Genomic DNA, 17,719 nt, shown 5'->3' with positions numbered 1-17,719 from the left:
GCCAGTGATATTAGAGACTCGCTATTGCTCCTATGAGGGGAAGAAATGAAGAATGAAAAATTAACTGGACAGTTCCGGAAATTTCTAGAAGGTAAAAGAGATAACTCTTTTTTTGTATCCAAACAAAGGAGGTAAAGCTAATCATAATGGGATAGCGAGCGTCTTAAATTGCAACAGGGCTCCGCTTACTCCCGGGCGAAGAGAAAGAGAGTGTCTGTCTGTGTGTGTGTGTGTCTGTCTGTCTGTGGTCGCCATACCTCTGAGATGGCAAGAGGCAGGAACAAGATAGTGTGCACCTACACTCCCTAGGTGCCGCAGATGTGCACCTGGGTTTTAGTTTCTTGATTCATTGTTTCCTTTCTCAGATTATGGACCTCCCATTTATTGAATACAGCCTATATGGTGCAAGACCAGTTCAGTGCCTACTGTTCACCTGTAGCAAGCACATCATGCCAGTGATATTAGAGACTCGCTATAATTGCTCCTATGAGGGGAAGAAATGAAGAATGAAAAATTAACTGGACAGTTCCGGAAATTTCTAGAAGGTAAGGGAGATAACTCTTTTTTGTCTGTGGTCGCCATACCTCTGAGATGGCAAGAGGCAGGAACAAGATAGTGTGCACGTACACTCCCTAGGTGCCGCAGATGTGCACCTGGGTTTTAGTTTCTTGATTCATTGTTTCCTTTCTCAGATTATGGACCTCCCATTTATTGAATACAGCCTATATGGTGCAAGACCAGTTCAGTGCCTACTGTTCACCTGTAGCAAGCACATCATGCCAGTGATATTAGAGACTCGCTATTGCTCCTATGAGGGGAAGAAATGAAGAATGAAAAATTAACTGGACAGTTCCGGAAATTTCTAGAAGGTAAAAGAGATAACTCTTTTTTGTATCCAAACAAAGGAGGTAAAGCTAATCATAATGGGATAGCGAGCGTCTTAAATTGCAACAGGGCTCCGCTTACTCCCGGGCGAAGAGAAAGAGAGTGTCTGTCTGTGTGTGTGTGTGTGTGTCTGTCTGTGGTCGCCATACCTCTGAGATGGCAAGAGGCAGGAACAAGATAGTGTGCACCTACACTCCCTAGGTGCCGCAGATGTGCACCTGGGTTTTAGTTTCTTGATTCATTGTTTCCTTTCTCAGATTATGGACCTCCCATTTATTGAATACAGCCTATATGGTGCAAGACCAGTTCAGTGCCTACTGTTCACCTGTAGCAAGCACATCATGCCAGTGATATTAGAGACTCGCTATTGCTCCTATGAGGGGAAGAAATGAAGAAAGAAAAATTAACTGGACAGTTCCGGAAATTTCTAGAAGGTAAGGGAGATAACTCTTTTTTTGTATCCAAACAAAGGAGGTAAAGCTAATGATAATGGGATAGCGAGCGTCTTAAATTGCTACAGGGCTCCGCTTACTCCCGGGCGAAGCCGGGCTTAACTGCTAGTACATATAAATAAAAGAGAGTGTCTGTCTGTCTGTGTGTGTGTGTGTCTGTCTGTGGTTGCCATACCTCTGAGATGGCAAGAGGCAGGAACAAGATAGTGTGCACCTACACTCCCTAGGTGCTGCAGATGTGCACCTGGGTTTTAGTTTCTTGATTCATTGTTTCCTTTCTCAGATTATGGACCTCCCATTTATTGAATACAGCCTATATGGTGCAAGACCAGTTCAGTGCCTACTGTTCACCTGTAGCAAGCACATCATGCCAGTGATATTAGAGACTCGCTGTTGCTCCTATGAGGGGAAGAAATGAAGAATGAAAAATTAACTGGACAGTTCCGGAAATTTCTAGAAGGTAAGGGAGATAACTCTTTTTGTCTGTGGTCGCCATACCTCTGAGATGGCAAGAGGCAGGAACAAGATAGTGTGCACGTACACTCCCTAGGTGCTGCAGATGTGCACCTGGGTTTTAGTTTCTTGATTCATTGTTTCCTTTCTCAGATTATGGACCTCCCATTTATTGAATACAGCCTATATGGTGCAAGACCAGTTCAGTGCCTACTGTTCACCTGTAGCAAGCACATCATGCCAGTGATATTAGAGACTCGCTGTTGCTCCTATGAGGGGAAGAAATGAAGAATGAAAAATTAACTGGACAGTTCCGGAAATTTCTAGAAGGAAAGGGAGATAACTCTTTTTTTGTCTGTGGTCGCCATACCTCTGAGATGGCAAGAGGCAGGAACAAGATAGTGTGCACGTACACTCCCTAGGTGCCGCAGATGTGCACCTGGGTTTTAGTTTCTTGATTCATTGTTTCCTTTCTCAGATTATGGACCTCCCATTTATTGAATACAGCCTATATGGTGCAAGACCAGTTCAGTGCCTACTGTTCACCTGTAGCAAGCACATCATGCCAGTGATATTAGAGACTCGCTGTTGCTCCTATGAGGGGAAGAAATGAAGAATGAAAAATTAACTGGACAGTTCCGGAAATTTCTAGAAGGTAAGGGAGATAACTCTTTTTTGTCTGTGGTCGCCATACCTCTGAGATGGCAAGAGGCAGGAACAAGATAGTGTGCACGTACACTCCCCAGGTGCCGCAGATGTGCACCTGGGTTTTAGTTTCTTGATTCATTGTTTCCTTTCTCAGATTATGGACCTCCCATTTATTGAATACAGCCTATATGGTGCAAGACCAGTTCAGTGCCTACTGTTCACCTGTAGCAAGCACATCATGCCAGTGATATTAGAGACTCGCTGTTGCTCCTATGAGGGGAAGAAATGAAGAATGAAAAATTAACTGGACAGTTCCGGAAATTTCTAGAAGGTAAGGGAGATAACTCTTTTTTGTCTGTGGTCGCCATACCTCTGAGATGGCAAGAGGCAGGAACAAGATAGTGTGCACGTACACTCCCTAGGTGCCGCAGATGTGCACCTGGGTTTTAGTTTCTTGATTCATTGTTTCCTTTCTCAGATTATGGACCTCCCATTTATTGAATACAGCCTATATGGTGCAAGACCAGTTCAGTGCCTACTGTTCACCTGTAGCAAGCACATCATGCCAGTGATATTAGAGACTCGCTGTTGCTCCTATGAGGGGAAGAAATGAAGAATGAAAAATTAACCGGACAGTTCCGGAAATTTCTAGAAGGTAAGGGAGATAACTCTTTTTTGTCTGTGGTCGCCATACCTCTGAGATGGCAAGAGACAGGAACAAGATAGTGTGCACGTACACTCCCTAGGTGCCGCAGATGTGCACCTGGGTTTTAGTTTCTTGATTCATTGTTTCCTTTCTCAGATTATGGACCTCCCATTTATTGAATACAGCCTATATGGTGCAAGACCAGTTCAGTGCCTACTGTTCACCTGTAGCAAGCACATCATGCCAGTGATATTAGAGACTCGCTGTTGCTCCTATGAGGGGAAGAAATGAAGAATGAAAAATTAACTGGACAGTTCCGGAAATTTCTAGAAGGTAAGGGAGATAACTCTTTTTTTTGTATCCAAACAAAGGAGGTAAAGCTAATGATAATGGGATAGCGAGCGTCTTAAATTGCTACAGGGCTCCGCTTACTCCCGGGCGAAGCCGGGCTTAACTGCTAGTTATAAGAATAAGATGAAATCATTTTTGGATCGATTTCTTTAATTTTAATCGTAAGACTAATTAATCTATTTTCGTTAATTGTGATCAAATTTTAAAGGCACAGTAAGCCTCCCGTAAACCATCACAGAGCTCCCCGAGCGTCTACATACAGTAAAAGCATACTTCCATTTGAACGCTCACCGAACGGGAACATCCTGGCTGCTTTCTGTCGAGCGTGAGAAATTTTCAAAGAATTTATTTTCGTGGACTTGCTCCTCTACAACAATGGCGCCTCGTTTTGGTGCTGGACGGCTGTTATGAATATTCAGCTGATACCGGAAATCACGCCCGGACAGTAAGCCTCCCGTAAACCATCACAGATACTGTCAGGCTTTTACACACAGTACAAACACCCTTCCATTTGAACGCTCACCAAACGGGAACATCCTAGGTGCCCTACGTAAAGAGCGAGCAATTTTTAAAGAATTAATTTTGCAGATTGTCTCAAACACTTTTTGGACCCATCCTGAACTTAAGTCAAAAATGAGTTACTTCCCTTCGGGTCTCATTCTATCGATGTAAACTGGCCATAGCCGTGGATCGATCATTATGAGAATGTTTTTGGACCGTGGTGCGTTTTTGCGCTAGACCTAACTTTTAAAATCTAAATAATAAATTGACAGCTTGTTACACAAACATTCTTTAATCATAAAAGAATTTTTTTTCATCAAGACAAGATCAGTACAATTCGAAGTTGTGAAAGTTTGAAAAAAGAAAAGCCCGGAAGCAGGGTCACGCAAGGGTCGTAGCAGACGACGGTTTATGCATATCGCTGTTCCTCTCAACAGTCAAAAGCCATCGCTAGAGTTCTTGTGAACCACAGCCGTTTGTTTCGTGCATAAAAACGTGCTATTGTAGATAAGCTCACATCGAGTGGCATTCAAATGACTAACTGACGACTACATTGTGAAAAAGGGAAACTGGATCACACGGGTTCACGATGGCTCAGTGGTAAGATAAACCACGCAAAAATAAATTCTTTGAAAATTCGCTCTTTACGGAGGGCACCTAGGATGTTCTCAATCGGTGAGTGTTTAAATGAAAGGGTGTTTGTACTGTGTGTAAAAGCCTGACCGTATCTGTGATGGTTTACGGGAGGCTTACTGTGCCTTTAAGAGTAAACATGACATGTGTATATATTTTTAGATTCAGAATGTGATGAAGAATACGATGCAATCAATTTAAAATCTGTTTGCGAAAAATCGATTTTAATGACAACTTTAATGAGCAAACTCATTAATTAAATTTTAAGCTTCCAAGCTGAAATGCAATACCAAAGTCCGGGCTTTGTCGAAGATTACTTGACCAAAATTTCAACCAATTTGGTTGAAAAATGAGGGTGTGACAGTGCCGCCTCAACTTTCACGAAAATGACGTCATCAAAGACATTTATAAAAATAAAACAAGTCGCGTAAGGCGAAAATACAACATTTAGTCAAGTAGCTGTCGAACTCACAGAATGAAACTGAACGCAATGCAACGCAGCAAGATCGTATACTCGTAGCATCGTCAGTCCACCGCGCACGGCAAAGGCAGTGAAATTGACAAGAAGAGCGGGGTAGTACTTGCGCTGAGAAGGATAGCACGCTTTTCTGTACCACTCTTCGTTTTAACTTTCTGAGCGTGTTTTTAATCCAAACATATCATATCTATATGTTTTTGGAATCAGGAACCGACAAGGAATAAGATGAAAGTGTTTTTAAATTGATTTGGACAATTTAATTTTGATAATAATTTTTATATTTTTAATTTTCAGAGCTTGTTTTTAATCCAAATATAACATATGTATATGTTTTTGGAATCAGAAAATGATGGGGAATAAGATGAACGTAAATTTGGATCGTTTTATAAAAAAAATATTTTTTTTACAATTTTCAGATTTTTAATGACCAAAGTCATTAATTAATTTTTAAGCCACCAAGCTGAAATGCAATACCGAAGTCCGGGCTTCGTCGAAGATTACTTGACCAAAATTTCAACCAATTTGGTTGAAAAATGAGAGCGTGATAGTGCCGCCTCAACTTTCACGAAAAGCCGGATATGACGTCATAAAAGACATTTATCGAAAAAATGAAGAAAGTCTGGGGATTTCATACCCAGGAACTCTCATGTCAAATTTCATAAAGATCGGTCCAGTAGTTTAGTCTGAATCGCTCTACACACACAGACAGACAGACACACACACACACACACACACACACACACACGCACATACACCACGAACCTCGTCTCGATTCCCCCCTCTACGTTAAAACATTTAGTCAAAACTTGACTAAATGTAAAAACGTCTGGAGATACCATACTCAGGATCTCTCATGTCAAGTTTCATGAAGATCGGTCCAGTATTTTCCTCTGAATCGCTCTACACACACACACACACACACACACACACACACACACACACACACACACACACACACCACGACCCTCGTCTCGATTCCCCCCTCTATGTTAAAACATTTAGTCAAAAATTGACTAAATGTAAAAAAAAACATCAGTGTTTTCGGTTCACTGACGGACCCGGCCGACCCTTGAACTGCGACCCTACTTATTTGGGCCTTTTCATCGGAAGCAATTCTCTTTGACTTTACGCAGTTGTTGTGTGTTGTCAAGGATACCCGCATCTAACGCGGGGCTTCTTGGTACATAAAACGATTTTGGCTTTGCGTCTATTGACGCAAATGCAGCACAGGCCTGAAGGTGGCTAGTATTTTACTCGTAGAAAAATGTAACTGGCGAGTAGAAATGTTCATCTTCTTTCAAAATGCGAGTAAAGTTGCTAAAACAAATTGTTGGTTTGGTTAGTAACGTTTGCTCTCTGGCTAGAACATTTTCAGAATCACTAGCCAAAGGCGAGTACACTATTTGTTGGACTTTCAGGGCTGCATTAGTGTGTGTGTGTGTGTGTGTGTGTGTGTGTGTGTGTGTGTGTGTGTGTGTGTGTGTGTGTGTGTGTGTGTGCTATTGTTTTTCAAGGAAGTCAACAAACACAGCTAATTGTCATCATTTTCACGATGAAGATGAAACAAAAGACGATATGGTCCCCACGGACCAACAACAAACCTTGTCTGTCAACCAGCCACCAAACATCTTATATTGTCTATGTTCATATTTTGCCCACAGGCGAACAAGCAATATTTGGAGAACGTGTTCAAGGGCTGCATCACTGACCATTGTGAAAATGACGGAGAATCAGCGGATTTCATCAACAAGGAGATCACTTGTCCAACAGCAGATGACGTCGAGGAACAAATTGTCGACGCTCGTGGGGCCGCACCAGTGGGTGACTGGAAAGCAGTACTCGGCTGCCGTAAGTTGCTTGGCCCTTGAGAGTGAAGCTTTTCCTTTTTGTGAACAAAGTCCATGCATGGTACAGTGGAACTCCCTTTTAAAAACGCCCCCTGCACCCATGTAATAATTCCTCCATTTTAAGACCTTGGTGTTTCAGATGTTCTGTTCATAATGTCTGTAAATTTACTTCCATTTTAAGACTCTCCATTTTAAGACTCTCCATTTTAAGACCTTGATGTTCTGTTCATAATGTCTGTAAATTTACATCCATTTTAAGACCTTGATGTTCTGTTCATAATGTCTGTAAATTTACATCCATTTTAAGACCTTGATGTTCTGTTCATAATGTCTGTAAATTTACATCCATTTTAAGACCTTGATGTTCTGTTCATAATGTCTGTAAATTTACTTCCATTTTAAGACTCTCCTTTTTAAGACCTGATGTTCTCAGATTTGTGAAGGTCTAAAAAAAGTGGGTTCCGATGTATCTGAGTCCCTTTGTGTCTAAACGCACCGTTAATACTCAACTATGTGGGTATATCCGTTAAAATTAACGGTAATACTCAACTTGCTGTGGGTGTCTACCTAACTGGGCCCGTTACAGTTATAAACGCATTCCTGAAACTGATACGATGGGCATCTAGCTGTGTGGCGAGTGAAACTGATACGATGGGCATCTAGCTGTGTGGCGAGTGAAACTGATACGATGGGCATCTAGCTGTGTGGCGAGTGAAACTGATACGATGGGCATCTAGCTGTGTGGCGAGTGAAACTGATACGATGGGCATCTAGCTGTGTGGCAAGTGAAACTGATACGATGGGCATCTAGCTGTGTGGCAAGTTATACACATCCTGTCATCTGGGTAGGTCATTAGCGTCAGTGCAGGTCATAGAAACACGATCATCAAAGGATAGCTCCAATTACGAATACGTATAATAATAATAATACGAATAATAATACGAATATTTATAACGCGCACATATCTCACCAACAGGCGACTCAAGGCGCACACACACTCGTTCACACACACGGAGACTTAAAGTCACTAGCACACACACACACACCATCAAACATTAAAATATGTACAGTTATTCAGGGTGGGATGGGGTGGGCAGTGTAGAATGCATGGATTATTTGGAAAAAAGGAATGTCTTGAGTGCAGATTTGAATGATTCGAGGGACTGTTGTTGGCGGAGGGGGAGAGGTAGTGTGTTCCATTGGCTAGGTGCTTGGAAAGAAAATGAGCGTTGACCTGCTGTTTTGAGTTTGGTGTGGGGGATGTTGAGCTTGAGGGAGTCGGCAGATGATCTGAGTGTTCGTGAAGGGACATAGAGAGAAAGAGAGTCGGAGAGATAGGCAGGGGCGAGATTATAAGCTTACAGAGAAAGATAATTTTGTCAGTCTCATGACTTAGCGTGGAAGTTAGCGTCATCGCACTGATCGAATGACTCTCAAATGTAATTAACGTCATCGCACTGATCGAATGACTCTCAAATAAAATTAACGTCATGCATCGCACCGATTGAATGACTCTCAAATGAAATTAACGTCATCGCACCGATCGAATGACTCTCAAATGAAATTAACGTTATCGCACTGATCGATCGAATGACTCTCAAATAAAATTAACGTCATCGCACCGATCGAATGACTCTCAAATGAAATTAACGTTATCGCACTGATCGATCGAATGACTCTCAAATAAAATTAACGTCATCGCACCGATCGAATGACTCTCAAATGAAATTAACGTTATCCCACTGATCGATCGAATGACTCTCAAATAAAATTAACGTCATCGCACCGATCGAATGAATCTCAAATGAAACTAACGTCATCGCACCGATCGAATGACTCTCAAATGAAATTAACGTCATCGCACTGATCGAATGACTCTCAAATGAAATTAACGTCATCGCACTGATCGAATGACTCTCAAATAAAATTAACGTCATCGCACTGATCGAATGACTCTCAAATGAAATTAACGTCATCCCACTGATCGAATGACTCTCAAATGAAACTAACGTCATCGCACCGATCGAATGAGGGTGCGTGAATCATCATGAGAGGACTTGGGGAGGGGGGAGGGGAGTTTCAGTGCAAACAGTGTAACTCAGCCGATTACTGACTGCGCTATGCGGCAACGGCAGATTGCCTGATTCAGTTTCTTCCGAAGGCCAACTTCTAAACTGGTCAGTAGAAAAGATTCACACTGTTGACGTCACGATGGAGTTACCGAATGTTCTGCACGTGGCCATTTTTTTCATATGATAGCTTAGTAGTGCAATTTTGTAGATTACTACACTATAATTTCGTTAGTACCTCGTTAGTATCTGTCCAGTTGAGCTAATCTTTGTCTTTCTCAATAACAGGAGTGTCATTCATTTCATGGTTAAACTCTGCTGTCTTTTTACAGATTTAGTGCACTCACTCTGTCCAATGAAATGCTTTCGTGTATTCTTGTGATACTAGTACTTACGGAAAGTTGATATTATCATTACGTTTAGTATTATATTTGTCTTATGCTCGTCTCCTTGTTCTTCTCAAAATCATCATTGATAAGAATAAAACATTCTTTTATAGTGCTGTTCACCGCCAAATAACAGTCTCATGGCGCTTTACATTGGGCATTAAAATTCAACATTTTACATGTAAAAAGTTTCTTCGTAAGAAATAAAATACAAGCATTAATAACTTACATTTCATATGTCATTATAATTACTATTTTTATCATTATTCCCCCATGCAGCCTCGGAATGCACAAAGCCGAACACCGTCTTCAGTGCCGAAAAGAAGATGTGTGAAGACTCGTGTGTGGACAGAAACGCCGAGGACGTGTGCGATAACAATGCCAAAATCCGTGGTTGCGTTTGTAAGGACAACTACATCCTGGATGGTGTGACCGGAGCCTGCATCCCTGTCGACGATTGTGAGAAAAACTGTTACGACATCAAGAAGGAAGGGGAGCAGGATGGGGAAAGTTTCAGCCTTCCAGTAAGTCATACAAATTACAACAGAAGCATAATGAAAACAAGGCACGTTAGTTATTGAGGAAAATAGGGGGTCCTGACTCTGAAACTCACAATCTTCCAGTAAGTCACGTCAAACCCTACGACAGATGCACCATGAAAACAACACAGCGTCACGCTCATAAAATAATTGCCTATATCATTTTTTGATGTTTTGAAAAAAACGCAAAAAACTTTATTTGGTTTCTGAACAACCTGCCTCTCTCATTTTAGTTATAAGTTGCAAACTGCCTATCTCGAGCGGTGACAGCTGGATAAACGTGAGATAAAGAGCTGAGAGCAACATTGTCAATCAGCAAAACTGCGTAACATCCCACAAAGAGCTTTTGCATACTTTCACATTCACAAAACAAGTCTTCCTGTATCATAAAGAAATAGTGCCTAATTCAACAAACGAGATCGGCAGTTTTGCTTACGTTACCGTGGTAATGGTTTCCGATGGTCTGAGAGTTTGTACTCTCTAACACACGATAGAAACCCTTCCAGTAGCTTCCCCTGTGACAGCACGTTTCGCCCTGCAGTCCGGACTGACGATCTAACAGCGAACGACAAGAAAGAAAGCTTCCCCTGTAGTTTCACTACAGAAATGCCTAACACTGAGATAGGTATTTTTCTTATGAGCGCGACGACAGGTTAGTTAATGAGGAAAGAAGAGGATCCTGATCATAAAACTTTCAGCCTTCCAGTAAGTCACAGACCCTACGTCAGAAGCTTAACGTAGTCGTCCTGGAATGTTGGTGTAACTCGATTCTTGGGGATTTTGGTGTTTTTGTGCTTTAGTCTAAGTAAATCATTCTCCATGAGAAATATTCTCTCAAATACGATTGACAATACATGATTTCACCATTATTTTATCTGTCTATCCATACCAGGTACAATTATAGACACTATTTCATAATCAAAAAAGTCAATTTGAGCTTATGCTGAAAAGCTGTCTAAAATAAGTTACGGCAAAATTCACTGACGATGTCGAATTAAAGAAAACAACACAAGTTAGTTTTTGAAGGGGATCCTGATTCTGAAGTCAGTGATTGTTTGTAAGGTGCAGTTTTTATTTATGTGTCCCTCCAATAACAAAAACCTCAATATTGAGGTGTTCTGAGACGCTTTGAAGCTATAGCCTTGAAACTTTGAAACGTTACACACTTCTAAGATTTGTTACCCTCTTGGCCTAACCCAAGTAGCCTATGCTTGAACATCTTGAGTTTTCAATGGTCCAGCAGGGTCGAGTTCGGGTCATACAATAGAATACTATCGAGTCCTTCAACGTTTTTGAAACTAGAGCTTTGAAACTTTGCAATCTTCTAAAATTGCAAAACCTCCAGACATGACGTAAGTGTGGTGGACCTTTTTCAATATTCAAGGTCCAAGTAAGGTCAAGTTTGGAATAAGAAATTGAAAATGATTGATTTTTTAAACGTTTTTGAAACTTGATCCTTGAAACTTCACCGACTTGCAGGGTTTGATGACCTCTACAATAAGGTTGACCCTGTCGAATTTTCTAGGTCGCATTGAGATCGTGTTAGAGCCAATCAGATTTAAATTATCTTTCTTTTAAAAACTTTTATGGAGCTAGGAAAGCAGATATAATTGGTTTCCTATTCATAATACTTAACTTATTACAGATTTGTATGATACAATTAGATCTTCCTTTTTAAATTGTTTTTTGATACACTCCTATTGTTTGAGAAACCAGAAGCAGAGCCCAAGTCTAAGTGACCTTCCTCAAGTTTCAAGGTCACAATAAAAATGGTAAAAATAGTTGTTATTTTATTGAAAGTTTGTGAAGCTACATCTTAAAAGACGTTTATTAGATGATTTGGTCCTCAGTTCAACAAATGTCGATTTGATATGCATATATAATTGCCTGTAAAACAATATTTTTCTTGTAATTGTGTTAGCACTTGCATGCATATACACACACACACACACACACGCGCGCACACACACACACACACACACACACACACACACACACACACACACACACACACACACACACACACACACACACACACACACACACACACACACGCGAACACATACGTACACGAACACATACACACACGAACACACATTCCTCCTACTTCTTAAATTCAACTCAACAGCAGAATCATGAAAACTTGAGTGACGAGTGTAGCGTGCCTGTGTTTGAGCAAAAACCTTGGTTTTAATTCAAATGCATTCGTAGATACAGCCCCAGGCATTGTCATCTGCGAGGCTTTAACATCTTCGCGAACGTAAAAAGGTTCCTTTGAAAAAATGGAGATTACTTAGCACATTTTCAGACTTAACCTTTGCTCTGTGTGTGTGTGTGTGTGTGTGTGTGTGTGTGTGTGTGTGTGTGTGTGTGTGTGTGTGTGTGTGTGTGTGTGTGTGTTTTCCTCTACCAGAATGGAAAAGAGCAGCTGCTGGAGCCGTGCGTATTGAAGGTGGAATGTGTGGACGGAACAGCAAAGGAAGTCAATCTTGACCGATGCCACGCGGACGCTCACTGCCAAGATAACAAGTGCGTTTGCAGGACTGGCTACATTGGAAATGGATATTCATGTAAGTCCAAGTATACCACTAGTTTGATTATCCTTTATTCGATACAAAGGCTAAACGCGTGTCTTGGGGACTTGGATGTCTGTCGTTTATTCAATCATGTCCGAGACTGCTGAGGCAAAGGGTGTGTCTGCAAGACTGGGTTTCACAGGGTTGGATATATGCAATTGTAAGTTTAAGTCTGTCCTTTATTCGATGTGATCAAAGGATACAACAGGGGTGAACTGAAGAAAAATACGCTGTATTGATATTGCATGAGTTCTCTTTATGTCAACCCTAACACAACACACTGTAAGAATTTATTACAGTTTTCTCTCTTTATGCCAACTCTAAACAACACGATGGCAAAATGTTAAGTTTTTTAACATAAGTGCATTAAGTATACATAAAGGTGAATGTAAGGAATTAATCTAATTTCACGTGTGTGCCTCGACGTTTAACATTCGCTCACGTGTTAAACAATCCTGCACCTGCGAAAAAAACAAAATGTTTGTACCCACCATGAGACAGCAAGTTGTATTATTTGTATGTTATTGTTTTGTATTGTACTTCATTTATTGTCGTGTGTTGTATTGTATTGTTCTTTATTCTGTGATATTGTATTTCATTCAACTGGGTTGTACTGTATTCTGCTGTACTGTGATGTACCATATTGCATTGTATTTGATTTAATTGTACCGTATTGCATTGTATTTCTATTAAACGTTCTCCTCCGCATGACAGGTACCCGCGTGCAGAAAGAGTGTCGCCCGGGCTGGACCAGCGTGGGACGGAAGTGCTACAAGATCGTGGACCAGAGCCTCTCGTGGAACGAGGCTTCCAGGAGTTGCTGTGATGCCTTGGCTCAGCTGGCTCGCGTCGACAATGAGGATGAAGATGACACTTTGAACGAGTTCCTCGCCGACAACGCCGAACCAAACAAAAGTCAGTGTGCTAGCGTGTGTGGTTTTGTGGCTGACGAGTGGTAACTTGACGTGAAAAAAAAGTTATTGTGTTAGTTGTAGCTTTACCAGTACAGTCACTAGTGCACACGTTTGGGCGCAGAAGACGATATTTTCTTCCCTTTCAGATCCTCAGTTATGTCAAAGCACATGTTTATGGAAACCTGAACAAAGTGTGTATCTGTAGAGGATACTACATGGTTTGCTGTGTGATACGAGATTTACACGATTTAAAAAACAAAACAATATTGAAATGCAAGCGAAAGCGAGCTTTTCAATATTTAAGAAAAAAAATCACACCAGTGTAAGCCATATAGTATTCTGATTAACCCAAACTTCTGCATGTGTGGGCATTCAACTTCCAGACAGCTCCGCCGAACATTTTTATCAAATGCAGAATGAGATACTCCCGGTAATATTTGCTCAGAGCTGGAACATTTTTTCCAACGTTTGCTCAGAGCTGGAACATTTGCCGATCAAACACCTCAGAGCGGGAACATTTCTTTTTTGCCACGTAACATGCAGATTTCACCACTTTGATGCAATCGACTGATAGAAAGCGTTAAATACGCTATTCTATGCTATTCTATCTGCAAGAGTACATATTTCATCTATACGGGCCTTATTTTGTCCGTTTTACGAATCGCGTCAGAGCTGGAACAAACCTAAGCTCCGCCCATTTTGCTATAGCTCAGCTGGATCATCGATTAAACGAATTAATTAATTTTGAGAGAAATCTAGGAGCAATCTGTAACTATTTTTGACGCCAAAATATTGCTTTTGCATTGCTTCAGCTCCCCATTAGGGTTTAGATGGTCTGTGTTAGTCTGTATCGAGCATAACCACGAAAATGCACCAACATCTCCACTTGTTGACAAGAATGTTCAATTATTGCGATATCTATTCATTGAAGCATCTAGTTGCCTACTTGTGGCAATACCCAATACATTTGTGAACGTTAAAAACCAAAAAGTAACGCTCAACACTGCCTACAACACCTAGTTTTGCGATCGATCTGAGCCGACTGCAAAAAAAGTGGCCTCTCAGAGCTGGAACACGAAAAAACCGCCTCAGAGCTTTTTACGCATGGAACGTCTCCCACACCGTGGTATTGCTCAATGCCACAAGTGGCTTACGGCTAAGTTTAACGTTAACCACGAGTGGTTTAAACTCCATAGTACTCGGAACATAAGCATACAAACTGGACGGTTCTGTACAACACCAAATACGCACAAAAAAGATATTGTCTAAGTTGTAATCTATGTCAGAGTTCGGTGCAATGTAGAAACACAAACATGCCAAGCATAAATTCCCCCGAAAACCGGCACGGTTGGTCTAGTGGTAAGGCGTCCGCCCCGTGATCGGGAGGTCGTGGGTTCGAACCCCGGCCGGGTCATACCTAAGACTTTAAAATTGGCAATCTAGTGGCTGCTCCGCCTGGCGTCTGGCATTATGGGGTTAGTGCTAGGACTGGTTGGTCCGGTGTCAGAATAATGTGACTGGGTGAGACATGAAGCCTGTGCTGCGACTTCTGTCTTGTGTGTGGCGCACGTTATATGTCAAAGCAGCACCGCCCTGATATGGCCCTTCGTGGTCGGCTGGGCGTTAAGCAAACAAACAAACAAACACACACATTCCCCCGAAAACGAAGCATGACTGCCTAAATGGCAGGGGAAAACAACCATACACGTAAAACCCCATTTAGCTTATTTTCCACGACGAACTTTGTTTGGTTCTACATGTGTATTGTTACACCCCCGGTATAGGGGTGTGTATAGGATTCGGTCGATGTGTTTGTTTGTTTGTGTGTTTGTGTTCGCATATAGATCTCAAGAATGAACGAACCGATCGTCACCAAACTTGGTGAACAGGTTCTATACATTCCTGAGACGGTCCGTACAAAAATTGGGACCAGTCAAACACACGGTTAGGCAGTTATTGGTGGATTAACATTCTACAAGGACTTATAGAGGGACATATTAATGGTCAAAGGGAAATAACCTTCTCAGTTGGTGGCAGTGAGAATGGTAAGGACGGGGGTGTTTTTCCTACCTCGGAGGAATTTCTTGTTTTACATGATTTGTGTTGTTCAATGCCGTGTGTGTGCGACACGCCTATTTTATATACACCACAACCACATTTCACAAGACATAATAAAATCCCTGACTTTATATACACCACAACCACATTTCACAAGACATATAATATAATCCCTGACTTTATATACACCACAACCACATTTCACAAGACATATAATATAATCCCTGACTTTATATACACCACAACCACATTTCACAAGACATATAATATAATCCCTGACTTTATATACACCACAACCACATTTCACAAGACATATAATATAATCCCTGACTTTATATACACCACAACCACATTTCACAAGACATATAATATAATCCCTGACTTTATATACACCACAACCACATTTCACAAGACATATAATACAATCCCTGACTTTATATACACCACAACCACATTTCACAAGACATATAATATAATCCCTGACTTTATATACACCACAACCACATTTCACAAGACATATAATAAAATCCCTGACTTTATATACACCACAACCACATTTCACAAGACATATAATAAAATCCCTGACTTTATATACACCACAACCACATTTCACAAGACATATAATAAAATCCCTGACTTTATATACACCACAACCACATTTCACAAGACATATAATAAAATCCCTGACTTTATATACACAACAACCACATTTCACAAGACATATAATATAATCCCTGACTTTATATACAGCACAACCACATTTCACAAGACATATAATATAATCCCTGACTTTATATACACCACAACCACATTTCACAAGACATATAATAAAATCCCTGACTTTATATACACCACAACCACATTTCACAAGACATATAATATAATCCCTGACTTTATATACACCACAACCACATTTCACAAGACATATAATAAAATCCCTGACTTTATATACACCACAACCACATTTCACAAGACATATAATAAAATCGCTGACTTTATATACACCACAACCACATTTCACAAGACATATAATAAAATCCCTGACTTTATATACACCACAACCACATTTCACAAGACATATAATATAATCCCTGACTTTATATACAGCACAACCACATTTCACAAGACATATAATATAATCCCTGACTTTATATACACCACAACCACATTTCACAAGACATATAATAAAATCCCTGACTTTATATACACCACAACCACATTTCACAAGACATATAATATAATCCCTGACTTTATATACACCACAACCACATTTCACAAGACATATAATAAAATCCCTGACTTTATATACACCACAACCACATTTCACAAGACATATAATATAATCCCTGACTTTATATACAGCACAACCACATTTCACAAGACATATAATATAATCCCTGACTTTATATACACCACAACCACATTTCACAAGACATATAATATAATCCCTGACTTTATATACAGCACAACCACATTTCACAAGACATAGAATAAAATCCCTGACTTTATATACACCACAACCACATTTCACAAGACATATAATAAAATCCCTAACTTTATATACACCACAACCACATTTCACAAGACATATAATATAATCCCTGACTTTATATACACCACAACCACATTTCACAAGACATATAATATAATCCCTGACTTTATATACACCACAACCACATTTCACAAGACATATAATATAATCCCTGACTTTATATACACCACAACCACATTTCACAAGACATATAATATAATCCCTGACTTTATATACACAACAACCACATTTCACAAGACATATAATATAATCGCTGACTTTATATACACCACAACCACATTTCACAAGACATATAATATAATCCCTGACTTTATATACACCACAACCACATTTCACAAGACATATAATATAATCCCTGACTTTATATACACCACAACCACATTTCACAAGACATATAATATAATCCCTGACTTTATATACAGCACAACCACATTTCACAAGACATATAATATAATCCCTGACTTTATATACACCACAACCACATTTCACAAGACATATAATATAATCCCTGACTTTATATACAGCACAACCACATTTCACAAGACATATAATATAATCCCTGACTTTATATACAGCACAACCACATTTCACAAGACATATAATATAATCCCTGACTTTATATACAGCATTTCAATGTCTGTTTGTTTCGTTCATGGGCTGAAACTCCCACGACTTTTGCGTATATGACCGTTTTTACCCCGCCATTTAACCGTTTTTACCCCGCCATTTA

General features: G+C 40.3%; 1 protein-coding gene across 2 annotated transcripts in view; it reads left to right on the top strand.

The window, feature by feature from the left end:
* The window catches only part of LOC138947328 (mucin-5B-like), a 224,037-nt gene that overhangs the window by 72,078 nt on the left and 134,240 nt on the right, over positions 1–17,719 (top strand). For both annotated transcript variants that reach the window (XM_070318774.1, XM_070318775.1), the window contains exons 26-29: positions 6,709–6,895; positions 9,630–9,874; positions 12,303–12,459; positions 13,180–13,380. In XM_070318774.1, coding sequence (XP_070174875.1) covers positions 6,709–6,895; positions 9,630–9,874; positions 12,303–12,459; positions 13,180–13,380 — 790 coding nt within the window. The remainder of the gene's footprint in view (positions 1–6,708; positions 6,896–9,629; positions 9,875–12,302; positions 12,460–13,179; positions 13,381–17,719) is intronic.

Source organism: Littorina saxatilis, linkage group LG14 (genome assembly GCF_037325665.1).
Source record: "Littorina saxatilis isolate snail1 linkage group LG14, US_GU_Lsax_2.0, whole genome shotgun sequence".
NCBI classification, from domain to species: domain Eukaryota; kingdom Metazoa; phylum Mollusca; class Gastropoda; order Littorinimorpha; family Littorinidae; genus Littorina; species Littorina saxatilis.
This window is presented reverse-complemented; position numbering and strand designations above follow the sequence as displayed.